Source organism: Bolinopsis microptera, chromosome 4 (assembly GCF_026151205.1).
Source record: "Bolinopsis microptera isolate Bmic1 chromosome 4, MBARI_Bmic_1.0, whole genome shotgun sequence".
Taxonomy (NCBI): Eukaryota; Metazoa; Ctenophora; class Tentaculata; order Lobata; family Bolinopsidae; genus Bolinopsis; species Bolinopsis microptera.
The window spans coordinates 6,754,320-6,768,968 of NC_087075.1; the positions used below are offsets into that span (position 1 = coordinate 6,754,320).

General features: G+C 39.0%; 3 protein-coding genes and 1 long non-coding RNA gene across 4 annotated transcripts in view; 1 reads left to right on the top strand and 3 right to left on the bottom strand.

Annotated features, from left to right (window-relative positions):
* The window catches only part of LOC134814486 (importin-4-like), a 145,041-nt gene that overhangs the window by 107,240 nt on the left and 23,152 nt on the right, over positions 1-14,649 (bottom strand). The gene's annotated exons all lie outside the window — the stretch shown is intronic.
* Positions 1-14,649, bottom strand: part of LOC134814485 (uncharacterized) — a 102,693-nt gene that overhangs the window by 38,531 nt on the left and 49,513 nt on the right. The window contains exons 2-7 of the mRNA XM_063822613.1: positions 2,369-2,470; positions 2,015-2,177; positions 1,778-1,816; positions 1,542-1,621; positions 1,326-1,377; positions 867-976 (exon numbers count right to left, since the gene is read on the bottom strand). Of these exons, the coding sequence (XP_063678683.1) occupies positions 867-976; positions 1,326-1,377; positions 1,542-1,621; positions 1,778-1,816; positions 2,015-2,177; positions 2,369-2,412 (488 nt within the window). The 5' untranslated portion in view covers positions 2,413-2,470. The remainder of the gene's footprint in view (positions 1-866; positions 977-1,325; positions 1,378-1,541; positions 1,622-1,777; positions 1,817-2,014; positions 2,178-2,368; positions 2,471-14,649) is intronic.
* LOC134814488 (monoacylglycerol lipase ABHD2-like) overlaps positions 1-14,649 on the top strand; it is a 119,166-nt gene that overhangs the window by 28,365 nt on the left and 76,152 nt on the right. The window lies entirely within an intron of this gene.
* Positions 5,636-12,791, bottom strand: LOC134814093 (uncharacterized). Its single transcript, XR_010160096.1, has 4 exons — positions 12,726-12,791; positions 12,352-12,564; positions 7,179-7,581; positions 5,636-6,979 (listed from the first exon to the last, which is right to left on the bottom strand). It is a non-coding gene; the product is annotated as an uncharacterized LOC134814093 (long non-coding RNA).

Below are 14,649 nucleotides of genomic sequence, written 5' to 3' on the forward strand. Positions count from 1 at the left end.
AAATTATGGCGTGTAATAAAATATTAACCTCAATTTTATTAACCTCAATGTTGTATAGTCAATTTTGTGAAAATCGGTTAACCTCAATTATAAAATAAAGTTAATCAGCTACAAATATGTGAATATCGGCAATGTTTTTGTCATTCAAAATTAAATCGATTTAGAAAATAATATTTTGGTAGAATTTTTTGACCCCTTACCCCCCCTCTGGCCTTAACATCATCCAGGTTTTCAATTAATGTCAACATAAGTATCAATACTAATTCTAAAAAATCAATGAACGACTACCGAACATCAATTAGTAATTGATGATTTAATCACACAACAAACAGATTAAGCATAGATATAGCATACAAATAACAAATAACAAATAACAAATAACAAATAACAAATAACAAATAACAAATAACAAATAACAAATAACAAATTTAAACAAATAACAAATAACAAATAACAAATAACAAATAACAAATTTAAACAAATAACAAATAACAAATAACAAATAACAAATAACAAATAAAAAATAACAAATAACAAATAACAAGTAACAAATAACAAATAACAAATAACAAATAACAAATAACAAATTACAAATAACAAATAACAAATTTAAACAAATAACAAATAACAAATAACAAATAACAAATTTAAACAAATAACAAATAACAAATAACAAATAACAAATAACAAATTACAAATAACAAATAACAAATTTAAACAAATAACAAATAACAAATAACAAATAACAAATAACAAATAACAAATAACAAATAACAAATAACAAATAACAAATAACAAATAACAAATAACAAATAACAAATAACAAATAACAAATAACAAATAACAAATTAATTTAATTAAATAACCTGTTTGTACTGACAAGTTCCACCCCGGTAAGTTCAGTTGTGAGGTACTGGTGTTTGAGCTGAACTGTCAAACGTAGTGTGGACACGGTTATATGCATACCATCTATCACCTGTCAATAGTTTTATTAATTAATTAATATAAGAGACAAGATAATGTGTTTATAAATCAATCCGTTAACTAAAACAGGGAATATTGTAGAGGACAGAAAGCTTTGATCGAGACTTTGGCTCTGATGCCGCTTTAATGAATAATAAGTCAATTGAGGATGTTATTGTTGGTAATGATGTATCCTCTCACGTGGCAATCATTAACCAATTAGCCTCACAGCACCCACCAATTAAATCTTCAAATTTCTGACTTGAAATCTTGATCAGAGCACCATAATTCATTCTTTGATAAATAACTTCATGTTACAAATTAACACTGGACAGAGTGTTTATAATATTGGTTTGTTTCACCTGTTCAACGTAACCATAGGATGTAGGTCCATTACCAGCCAGTCCAGCTTCTCTGTTGAGTTACAATAATTATTTATCACATATTAATTTATTCTGAAAGGATTTACAGTAAATTGAGTATCAGTTTGAAATCTTAATTTCAGCACAAATTAGTACTCATTTTGATACCGGCATGTTAGTATGTAATTATGATTTGATAACATGCTCATAACTTACGCAAGTTTTTGCTGCACGTCGATGTCTGGTCTGTTGCACTGCTTATCAATTTCAGCTTCAACAAACACTGTATCGATAAACTGAAGCACATAATGTGATCATTTAATTTCAGACTTATTAGAGACCTATAAGAGACAACCATTATAAAACCTAAATAGGAACACACAATCAAACAAGGTGTAAGGGAGAATTATCTGTGATAAACATTTAAATTAATATGAAGTTAAAATACTCACAATTCTTATCGGCTCACTTTTCAGCTTAGTAAACGAAACCTGAGAAGACATATAATTAATAAATTCTTGCAACCAAACAAACAAACTAGGTTTAAATATATTTTATAAGTTTTGCACAGTGACTTGTACACATAGACCAATCAAGACAAAGTCCTGTTAGGAATTTCCAATTTGAGAATTGCACCAATTAGTTACACAGAAGTTCATATCTTACAAAAACTAAACAGTCTAGTAAACCTTGAGTCTGATTTTGCTACAGAGTATCTTTGTAAAGTACATCCAAGGCGGGAGCTCCAACACGTCAGACATGAACTGTTCATCTAGTTCCAAGTTGTCAAGGTACCCTCGACCACTGAGGATGTCTATATCTATTTTGTCTACTGACAGTCCCTTGGTGAAGCTGAAATCAATTCCATCCATTACAATTAAGTCGTGGTTTAAACCATTATCGGCAGCAAATTACAGTAATCAACCAATTAGCTCAAACATACCACTTTTCATTTTCATAGTTTCAAAACGTAACTTATCAAAAATACAACACAATAAAAAGAAACAAGATAAAACGATTTATTCAAAATATTTCCCCCTCACCTAGCAAGTCGCTTGACAAGCTGGTTTTTCAGTATCCCAGCCATAATATAGTATTATCTGGATCAAGATTTCCTCATTTTAGATGGACATGTCCCCACACTCCTCCTAAGGTTGTAATTTATAATTCAACACATTTTTTCAGTACACTTACAATGTAATGCTTTGCTGAAGTATGCCCCTCTAATATTATAAATATTTTTAAAGTTATGATAACCCATTTAATTAAAATTAATTTATGTCAATCAAATGGACTTAATAACAAAATCATGGCATATAAAAAGCCCAGTGGAATGAAGATTAACAAAGCGCTTCTTTGAGCATAAGGTGTTTTAATTAGAAGTGCTGAAAGTATTAAATGTATTGTATGATGCACAGGCAAAATCCGAGGGCAAGTATTTAATGGGTTTATGGATATCAAAGCATGATTAGGATATTGGCTCTTTGAGACCAGTTGCTGCATAAAGGCAGAGTGGATTCGGTTAAATAAGCTTTGTGGCAGTGAACGTTTTATTTTAACAGAACCACAACCAAGACAGGGATGAGCAAAAACTACTTTAATTTGATTCTAAAGTTTTTACAAACGTTGGTTAAAGTATGTTGAAACTTCCTAACATTTTGAGTAAAACTACAATGCAATGAGGTCCTTTTTTGTTATTATCATAAGATATCTCAACCGCCAAATAAATATCAAATGTGTCCAGTATGGCGCAAATGCATAATTTGATAATTTCTCGACGTCGTCGTTGGGGTAAGAGTTACCCTAACCAACTGCATGCCCCTACGATCACGTCACCGTTGGTGAGCAAGCATTTGTTTGTTGTTAAGTTGCGTTGAAAGGTAACATTACTTGATTAATTCAATCATTCGAATTTGAACAACGATGAGCTATGATATACCGTTCATCTTAAATTAATGGATCAATTTTATTATTATGATTATTATGATTAGATTTTATAAACGAACTTGGCACACGAAAGATCATAATGCGGAAGTTGGCTGGTTCTTTTATAATAAATGCGACACTACGATTTACAGAATGCTTGATAAAGAATAAAACAAATAAATGTTATCAGACTATACATGCAATGTATTCTGTGTAAAATTATATTTATCCCGGTTATTGTAGGTTTATAACCTACCAGAACGCGCGCCGAGTTGGACTCTTCGATGGAACAAATAATTTATAACGAGTATCACCCGTTAACCCAGTTACTGCGACAAGTAAAAATGCTCTTATTAGGAATTTTCCCTACAACCATGCAGCTCATAAACAATACTCCAATCCGGATTTTACACTATACATGCAGCATTTTGATTGATTTTGCACATGACTGACATGTTTTAACTGGAGAAAGGGTTCGCACAGTGGTAGTTTTATAAACCACTTTTAATTTATTGACCGATTATACCTAGTGGTAGTTTTATAGACCACATTTAATTTATTTACTTATTATACTTAGTATTTATTTTTGGTGACTGTATCACCCAGTTTTAACATTTGATAATTGTACAGTTTAATTGACGACACATTGACTGAATGTTATTTTATATTCTAATTTATATTCTAGATATTTTATTTATTTTTCAACAGACGACAACTTCCTGTTTTTTCTTCTATATTAGTTATTCATATCTCTTTTACAGACTTTTTTACAAGGACATTGACAGATGATACTCACATTAGGCATTCATTATTGCATCTAAATTATTTCACTTGCATTAGGTTTAGAAATTTATTCTCTGGTTAACAGATTTCAAATGTTTAATTAATTTTTAGTATGACAGTAAGGTATATAAGAAGTTACTTAATTTTGCTTGGGCTATTATATTGACTATTGAGGTTTAATGATGATATGGAATTTGAATTCTATATAAATTTACACTATGTGGTTGGGGCATTTTGCATAGTAAATATGGTTACTACTCCTACATATCATATTATTTGATTGTTATTCGATTTCTGATTATTTTTCTAGGAATATGATTATTATATCTCAATTTGGCTTTAGGTAGGGTGCCCCGCTAAAAGAACTGGATTCTTCCAGGAAGCATCCCGTGCACAGACCTTGGTCTACATATATATTAAATTATTAACCATTCATTCTGTATGTGCACGAAAATTTATTTCAATCAAAAGCATGAGTAACTGGTGAATATATGAGCCTTCGGTAAAAACAGATTCGGAAAAGTCAATATGCGGCACTCTGGTCCTTGGTATTGTTGTATCACATGGTGACCCCCACGGTCGCTTCACTATAGTGTAGAGTTTCGACGATACAGGGGAGCCGCGCACTCGTGCGCGGCGGGTCATACAACGTATGACAATGGTATTGTTGTTGGTATATTGTCCATTATCTGCGTTCTGCTTTCATAGTTTCAACAATAGTGAGTTCTAAATATACAGCTTTAAACCGACTATGTATATATAAATGAAATACCTGACAATCCGCACTCCTACAACTCAAAATTAAGCATAAATAACTCATAATATAGTATGATGTATGATTCTTAAAAACTTTACCCCCACAGTCGTATCACTGCACTATGTTGATGTTATGTCATAATTTTTTAACTTTTACTTTACTATATCGTTCTTACGATACAGGGGAGCCGCGCACTCGTGCGCGGTGGGTCATACAACGTATGACAAGTGATCACCGCGTGTGTTTTTATTAATGTGCGGTGCACCTTCACCTAACCTTACTGATGCAGCCAAACAACGCGCCGCTATATTTCTATAATATGCGATATGTTTTGATTGTTATTATTAAGTACCAACATTAAAATTTGTTTTCCTAAAACTTGTTTTCACAAAACTTGTTTTGATCCTATAAACAATATTTGATGTTGTATCACGCGGTGACCCCCACTGCCGCTTCACTATAGTGGGTGTCATCCGAATTGCGAGATTCGCGAGAAATCTCAGGTGCAACTGTACGAGAAGAACTCGCGTGCGCGAGATGATAGATTCAATACTTAATTGTTACCGCGTGTACGGTAGAGTCACATTTAGAAGGTTCTAGACTATTTGACGTTGTATGTTGACTTCTTCGATGATGTGATCACAATTAACAGAAAAGCTTAACCCTCAACTATTCACAATTTTTGAACTTGCAACTCTCTCTCTATCTTATTCTTACTTGCTTACTTGGGGACCCCGGGCTTTGGTGTTTAGTGTCTGAACACGTAAGTCCCGGTATTGAATTTGAGACAGGAAAGCATTTTACAAATTAGAATTAGAATTAGAGTCAAATTTAAACAGCAATATAATAGAAATAGTAAATAAATTAAAAATGCTTCGATCTGCTGTGCAGGACATCAAAATTAGTATTTTAATCAGAAAACATATTCCAAATTAAATCAGTAAAGCCATAATTTTAGTCACAATCAACAATATTTACAGAATGGACCACATATAATTAAAACTTGTACAATTGGTATCCTGGAGATGATAGATAACACAACTAAAATTCATCTGCATCATAAATTAATGAAAATATACGGATGCCTCAGCGCTTCAAATGTCAAAGAACTAAATTTTGCAGTAGTTTTAAAGTAAATATTTGGTTCCATATCAGGTATCAACTATTAAAGGGCATGCTAACAGGAAAATATACTGATATCAGACTGTTTCCGGTTCAACAGCCAAATCTCTAGACGGGTACTCAGATTACTAGTCGTTTGTGATAAAATAAAGTGTGGTATGTGGTAGATATTTATCTATATAGCATACTGTAAATCTAGATCTTTAAAACGAAGTAAGAGTTACCACGTTAGTCTTTTATCTCTCAGTTAAGTCTAAAATTCTGCTAATAATTGACCTTTTTTACCGACACGTTCTTACCAAAACAATTTAAATATACCCAACTACCATCTAGCTTACTCATAGAACACAACTCTGTATACTTTAAGTGGCCCTAACATTCAACCAAGGCAGAACATAGCTTAAGGACAAAACATCTGATACTCTTAACTTCAGACATCTTCTCTATAGCCTCTTTTCTAATAACAGAACAATCGTCAGGTAACATGGCAATTAGAATGTTATGGGAATGTGCAAAGTAAGAATTATTTCCTAAAACAAATTTCCCTGTGAACTTTACCCGAAACGTGTTTCCTGACCAATGTTACTTCCTCAAACAAGCTAACTATACCATAAATAACTGAGCTTTTATACTTGAAATTCAAATGAAGCGGTAAGTAAATATTGATAATATAACTAACTAATTTCCTTAGTTTAGGAGCATCTCCTTACACACACAGTCATAGGTCCCAACCCAGCTTCTTCACGGTGTTTCTATCCAGGGGCTTGAATGTATGTCCCTAGAGAAGACATAAATGTCTCGTTGACTTAACGGTTGTCCTGAGAAGATTTCCGATATCGTGGGTAAACGAGTTGGGGCCGGATTTCTCTCCATCAAATGCAATGAATAAGTGTCTGAATGGCAGCTCTACCCTGCGAAGGCAGCAAATACATCTTTGCAATTCCCGTCCAATATTCTTCTCCAAGAAGGCAGTCATTAAGGTAACGACCAGATGGCTGCGCTACAAGGGTCGTGTGTTCCTCAGTAACCTTCTGTCTAATCTTGTGTTGATCCAAGGCTAACGTACCTGGTTAGATAAACATTTTTACATCATTTACCTTTTTATATCAAGCAACTAAAAAAGTAATGAGTTATCAAAATCTTATACCTAAAATCCCATTTAATCGATAGGCTTGGATATTCGACTCGAAATCCCATATTTATTTTAAAAGCGTTTAGTTGCCAAAAAAGAAAGATCTATGAAGTCAATAAAAAAAGCATTATACCTTTATCCTTTTTCCTGTCAAAGTAGAGCGACTCCACTGTCAGATTCCAAGGCTATTCTAACGCATTCTCTTTAGATCGCTGCACAATTCCTCTCACCTTCTTTACTGTAAACTGCTTGTCAAACTCCATAAACTCGTTATATTTACAGGTAAGTCTAGCGCATACTTTGTTATTTACCCTGTGCACAGCTATCAAGGGTGCCAACCCGTCAAGATTGTCTATATTGTATCTTCTCTTCTTAGCAGAAGGGGTTCTAAAAGGAGTTCGAAGGAGTTCTTTTCGAGGTGGAGGTTCAGACGAGGGTTGAGGTTATGCTGGATGTTGAGGTTCTGCTGTAGGTTCAAATGGGAATACTTTTATGAAGTTAGATCCAGGAAACAATCATCGGATTTCTACAGTCTCCTGAAATATGTTATGTCACATTAGATGATACGGAAAGACACTGTAACGGGCAATCTATGATTTGTTCAAGCATACCCAAAAGGATTTCTTTCATAATAGTAGCTTATTAAAAACACAACATTAAGATTTATTTTAAAATCAACCTAAAACCACATGGCTCAGCAACAATTTCACCAAGTGCAGATCGATCAACATAGCATGTGATGATGTGACAAGTCGCCCCACGAAAAACCTCACCGAACCTCCACGCGGTGTTGGGTGGGTGGCTCGAACGGGAGGTGCATGGGTGTTTCTAACCTATGCATAGGAAGGGACTAGCCATCTCTACAACAAAGGAAAGGCTCTAATAGCCTCTACTAACCTCAGAACCGCAGCATAACCGCTTTTACCACAGGCAAATAACACCTTCCGCAGGAAACTAACAGGCTCACAAGCTCCCACATGACGTGTAACCCCGGCCCAGCATTTGGTTTTGGATCGGACACTCAAAACAACGATAGAGGAGCGGTCTACACGCTCACAGGCTACTACGTCTCGTGTAACCCCAGGATTTAACACGCTCACAGGCTACCACGTCTCGTGTAACCCTAGGATTTAACACGCTTACAGGCTACCACGTCTCATGTAACACTAGGACTCTAACACTTGACAGACTCTAACACGCTCACAGGCTTCCACGTCTCGTGTACCCTAGGATTCGGTTTTGGATCGGACACTCAAAACAACGATAGAGGAGCGGTCTACACGCTCACAGGCTACCATGTCTCGTGTAACCCCAGGATTTAACACGCTCACAGGCTACCACGTCTCGTGTAACTCTAGGACTCTAACACTTAACAGACTCTAACACGCTCACAGGCTTCCACGTCTCGTGTACCCTAGGATTCGGTTTTGGATCGGATACTCAAAACAACGATAGAGGAGCGGTCTACACGCTCACAGGCTACCATGTCTCGTGTAACCCCAGGATTTAGCACGCTCACAGGCTACCACGTCTCGTGTAACTCTAGGACTCTAACACTTAACAGAATCTAACACGCTCACAGGCTTCCACGTCTCGTGTACCCTAGGATTTGACTCGCTCACAGGCTTCCAAGTCTTGTGTAACTCCAGGATTTAGTTTAGATTTGTCACTCAAAAATCGAAAGAGGAGCGGTCTACAGTGACGTTACATGAGCATTGCATACTCCTACGAGTTGCACGTAGCAGGCCATGACCTCCCCTGGAAGTCCCTGTCTCTCTGTCGTTAACCCGGCGGGGTTGCACCAAGGGCGGTGGTAACAAAACTTCAAGACTCTCGGAGTCTGTTGTCGATATCTATGTTTAATATAGGGGGGGGGGGGTTGACATGTCTCCGATGTCTTTTGTCTTTTTTGAAAAGATAGGGTGCAGAGACATGTCCTGGAGACATTGGAGACATTGGAGACAAAGCTTTTGGAGACATTGGAGACACTGGAGACTTAGATGTATGATTGGAAAAGGAGGAGGATCTAGGAGGAGGATGACCCAGGAGGAGGACTCAGGAGGAGAAGGAGGAGGATGAGGACTCAGGAGGAGGACTGAGGAAGAGGACTGAGGAGGACTGAGAAGGAGGAGGACTGAGGAGTACTGAGGAGGATGGCTGAGGAGGATGACTGAGGAGGAGGACCTAGGAGGAGGAGGACCCAGGAGCAGGAGGACCGAGGAGGAGGACTCAGGAAGAGGACTCAGGAAGAGGACTGAGGAGGAAAGAAAATGAGGAGGACTGAGGAGTACTGAGGAGGATGGCTGAGGAGGATGACTGAGGAAGATGACTGAGAGGGATGAGGAGGAGAAGGACTGAGGAGAAGGAGAAGGAGGAGGACCTAGGAGGATGAGGACCCAGGAGGAGGACTCAGGAGGAAGAGGAGGAGGAGGACTCAGGAGGACTGAGGAGAACGGAGGAGGAGGACTGAATAGGAGGAGGAGGGGGACTGGGGGCAGAACTGAGGATGAAGAAGACTGACGAGAAGGATGAGGAGGAGGACTGAGGAGGAGGTCTGAGGACTGAGGAGGATGAAGAGGAGGAAGACCCAGGAGGAGGAGGACTGAGGAGGACTGAGGAGGAGGATGAGGAGGATGGCTAAGGAGGATGGCCGAGGAGGATGACTGAGAGGGAGGAGGAGGACCTAGGAGGAGGAAGACCCAGAAGGAGGACTCAGGAGGAGGACTCAGGAGGAGGACTCAGGAGGAGAAGGAGGAGGATGAGGACTCAGGAGGAGGACTCAGGAAGAGGACTGAGAAGGAGGAGGACTGAGGAGTACTGAGGAGGATGGCTGAGGAGGATAGCTGAGGAGGATGGCTGTGGAGGATGGTTGAGGAGGATGGCTCAGGAGGATGACTGAGGAGGAGGACCTAGGAGGAGGAGGAGGACCCAGGAGCAGGAGGACCGAGGAGGAGGACTCAGGAGGAGGAGGAGGACTCAGGAGGAGGACTCAGGAAGAGTACTGAGGAGGACAGAGAATGAGGAGGACTGAGGAGTACTGAGGAGGATGGCTGAGGAGGATGACTGAGGAAGATGACTGAGAGGGAGGAGGAGGAAGAAGGACTGAGGAGAAGGAGAAGGAGGAGGACTGAGGAGGATGAGGACCCAGGAGGAGGACTGAGGAGGAAGAGGAGGAGGAGGACTCAGGAGGACTGATAAGGAAGAGGACTGAGGAGAACGGAGGAGGAGTACTGAATAGGAGGAGGAGGAGGGGGACTGGGGGCAGGACTGAGGATGAAGAAGACTGACGAGAAGGATGAGGAGGACTGAGGAGGAGGACTGAGGACTGAGGAGGATGAAGAGGAGGAAGACCCAGGAGGAGGAGGACTGAGGAGGACTGAGGAGGAGGATGAGGACTAAGGAGGACTGAGGAGGATGGCTGAAGAGGATGGCCGAGGAGGATGACTGAGAGGGAGGAGGAGGAGGACCTAGGAGGAGGAAGACCCGGAAGGAGGACTCAGGAGGAGGAGGAGAACTCAGGAAGAGGACTGAGGAGGACTGAGGAGGAGGAGGAGGAGGATTGAATAGGAGGAGGAGGAGGAGGGGGACTGGGGAGGACTGAGGAGGAGGAGGACTGACGAGAAGGATGAGGAGGAGAACTGAGGACTAAGGAGGAAGAGGAGGAGGATGAAGAGGAGGAAGAGGACCCAGGAGGAGGAGGACTGAAGAGGAGGATGAGGATAAGGACTGAGGAAGAGGAGGAGGACTGAGGAGGATGACTGAGAGGGAGGAGGAGGAGGACTGAGGAGAAGGACTGAGGAGGAGAAGGAGGAGGAGGACCCAGGAGGAGGACTCAGGAGGAGGAGGAGGAGGACTCAGGAGGAGGACTCAGGATAACTGAGGAGAAGGAGGAGTGAATATGAGGAGAAGGAGGGGGACTGGGGAGGACTGAGGAGGATGGCTGAGGAGGATGGCTGAGGAGGATGACTGAGGAGGATGACTGAGGAGGATGACTGAGAGGAGGGGGAGGAGGAGGAGGAGAAGGACTGAGGAGGAGGAGGACCTAGGAGTAGGAGGACTCAGGAAGAGGACTCAGGAGGAGGAATGAGAAGGAGGAGGACTGAGGAGAACTGAATAGGAGGAGGAGGGGGACTGGGGGAGACTGAGGAGGAGGGGGACTTGGGGAGGACTGAGGAGGAGGACTGACGAGAAGGATGAGGAGGAGGACTGAGGAGGAGGACTGATGATTGAGGAGGAAGAGGAGGAGGATGAAGAGGAAGAGGAGGACCCAGGAGGAGGACCCAGGAGGAGGAGGAGAATGACTGAGGAGGACTGGAAGGAGAAAGAGGAGGAGGAGTCTCCAAAAGCTGTGTCTCCAATGTCTCCAATGCCCCTAATATCCATTTTATGTCCCTAATGTTCCCAATGTCCCCAATGTCCCCAATGTCTCCAATGTCTCCAAAAGCTGTGTCTCTAATGTCCCCAATGTCTCCAATGTCTCCAAAAGCTGTGTCTCCAATGTCTCCAATGTCTTTGTCTTTTTCGAAAAGATAAGGTGCGGGAGACATTGGAGACATGTCACCCCCCCCCCCCCCCCCCAATATATCTATGGTATATAATTTGGGAGTCTCTCTCTCCAGCAGCAGGAGTTGGAGAATGGGGACGCGTTGTGAAAGCCACCGACCAATCAAAAGATTCACCAGATCATGACTGTAAATCACAAGGCTTCGACAAGGCTATAGTAAATAAAAGGTAATGCTTTAGACGATGATAGAAAGTCAAAATTTTGAAACAGTTGCTAGGGGACCCGTTGCGGTTGCTATGGAGTATGATGGGCAATGCAAATGGTGACGTAAAAACTTGAAAGAACACGGTGTTCTTTCAAGTTCTTAGAACACCTTTAAACCTTAGAAGTTAGAACTACCAATAACTTTTTACAGAGTGAAGTTTAGACAAATGGATAAAAAGTTATCCAAAAAAAACATCGGCCTCGCTATAATTCATATTTTTGTCGACAAAATAATATGTAAATGTAATGTACGCGCACAGATTGAGATAGTGCTCACGAAAGTTACACTTTGTACAAATTTACTTCGAAAATTACGCGGGAATCCGCCCACGTGTGAGCCCCGCGACGGCCAACCGCACCCTAAGGTATGTGTGTAGAATAAGATAATGTATATAGATTGACATCCTATCGTAGTAATTAAGTAGTGACCTAATTGCGATCATCATGTGTACATCTTGTGATAACATAGTTTTTGGTTTTACTAAAAGCGTTGTTAGCTGATCAGATCGCAAATAACTTATCAATAAAATTCACTTACATGGTAGATTGCAGAGTGCAGACCAAGAACTAGAACATGGACTGCATGTGCGAAGTCTTTTTTTTTCATTATGGTCAGATATCATACCGATGAGTCAAGTGAGGGGATACTTCGACAATATCTTCCTCTCAGTCTCCATTATGGATACCGAACTTTAACCCTTATTCTCGGCTCATTATTAAGTTATTACCGGGCCAAGAGTCAACACGTTACCTGAGTATTGAATTAAATAAGCGCATTGTACTGATTGTAACTCAAGTGATAACTTGTGATAACATACAATATAAACCTTCAAATGCAAAAATTCAACCGTCTGCGACCTTGAAAATGACCTATAGTCAATTTAAATAGACACTTAAAGTCAAATAACTTGCCTGCATATACAGTTTAGAGAATACTGATGTTATCTTGTTACATATTACACTTGATTAGTCCTTGCTATGGAAAATTATAATTAAAAGCAACATTACTAATTGGGTTTAAAAATACCTAATTCAAATAAAATTTAATACAAACTGAGCTCTTTGTTTTAATATCAATGTTCGAGGGCTTAAATGGTAAAGGTACGATCAAATGTTAATTCCACACAAATGGTTTACTGTTATAATAAAGCAAATCGTCGAGTAAACACAGTGTGTAAACAAATATATGAGACATAGTAGAAACACTTAATAACTGGTTTCCTAGCAGCGATGTGATGTAGGTATAATAAGCCCTCACATTCTGTCGGGCCTATTATTATGGCAATTCGTCCGGGAGTGGTTAAACAATTTAAAGGGCAGGCATGAGGGGCCTTCACAAAAGTCACGTATTCAACGTCCCACTTGATGTTTAAATCTATAAATGATCGAAATAAATTTTCGTGCACATACAGAATGAATGGTTATTGGTTAATAATTTAATATATATGTAGACCAAGCTCTGTGCACGGGATGCTTCCTGGAAGAATCCAGTTCTTTTAGCTTTTTAGCGGGGCACCCTACCTAAAGCCAAATTGAGATATAATAATCATATTCCTAGGAAAATAATCAGAAATCGAATACCAATCAAATAATATGATATATAGGAGTAGTAACCATATTTACTATGCAAAATGCCCCAACCACACAGTGTAAATTAATATATAATATTCAAATTCCATATCATCATTAAACCTCAATAGTCAATATAATAGCCCAAGCAAAATTCAATAACTTCTTATATACGATACCTTACTGTCATACTACAAATTAATTATACATTTGAATCTGTTAACTAGAGAATAAATTTCTAAACCTAATGCAAGTGAAATAATTTAGATGCAATAATGAATGCCTAATGTGAGTATCATCTGTCAATGTCCTTGTAAAACAGTCTGTACAAGAGATATGAGTAACTAATATAGAAAAAAAAAACAGGAAGTTGTCGTCTGTTGAAAAATAAATAAAATATCTAGAATATAAATTAGAATATAAAATAACATTCAGTCAATGTGTCGTCAATAAACTGTACAATTATCAAATGTTAAAACTGGGTGATACAGTCACCAAAAATAAATATTAAGTATAATAAGTTAATAAATTAAATTTGGTCTATAAAACTACCACTAGGTATAATAGGTCAATAAATTAAAAGTGGTTTATAAAACTACCACTGTGCGAACCCCTTCTCCAGTTAAAACATGTCAGTCATGTGCAAAATCAATCAGAATGGTAAGGTGGTAAAAAAAGGGAATATCCTTTCGATACATCAATTATATATGCCTCAGATTTAAAAGAATTAGAAGATACTTAGTTATCGTCGACTATGATTGCAGTGTAAAATTTGTCATATGAATTGTCGACGGTATAATTAGGGTCTGTTGTTATAGATGAGAGTAGCTGTTTCTTATACGAATCACTAAAGCTTTTAACATCGGGCAGATTTCGTAGATCTGTTGGAACATTATTCCAACATTTTGCCCCCAAGTATTGAAAGTTTTTATGTGATGTTGATCTATTAACATATAAGTTGCAGCTTTCGCCGCTCCTACTACCTCCTGATATGTAACTAAATTTGTTCATAAAGTTTGTAGGACAATTGTCATGGATGATTCTAAACATATAATTTGACAGATGGAGTTGTCGTCTAAGATGGAGTGGTAACCATTTCATGTCTCTATAAACATTAAGGCTGCTCTCTGTTTGTGGAACGTTGAGAGCTATTTTGGCTACCTTTTTGTACAGAGTGTCAAGTTCAGCAAGTTTTGTCTTGCCAGCTCTACAATAGATCGTGTCTAAATCGAATTGTGGTAACATGAGTGCATTGGCAAACATTTTC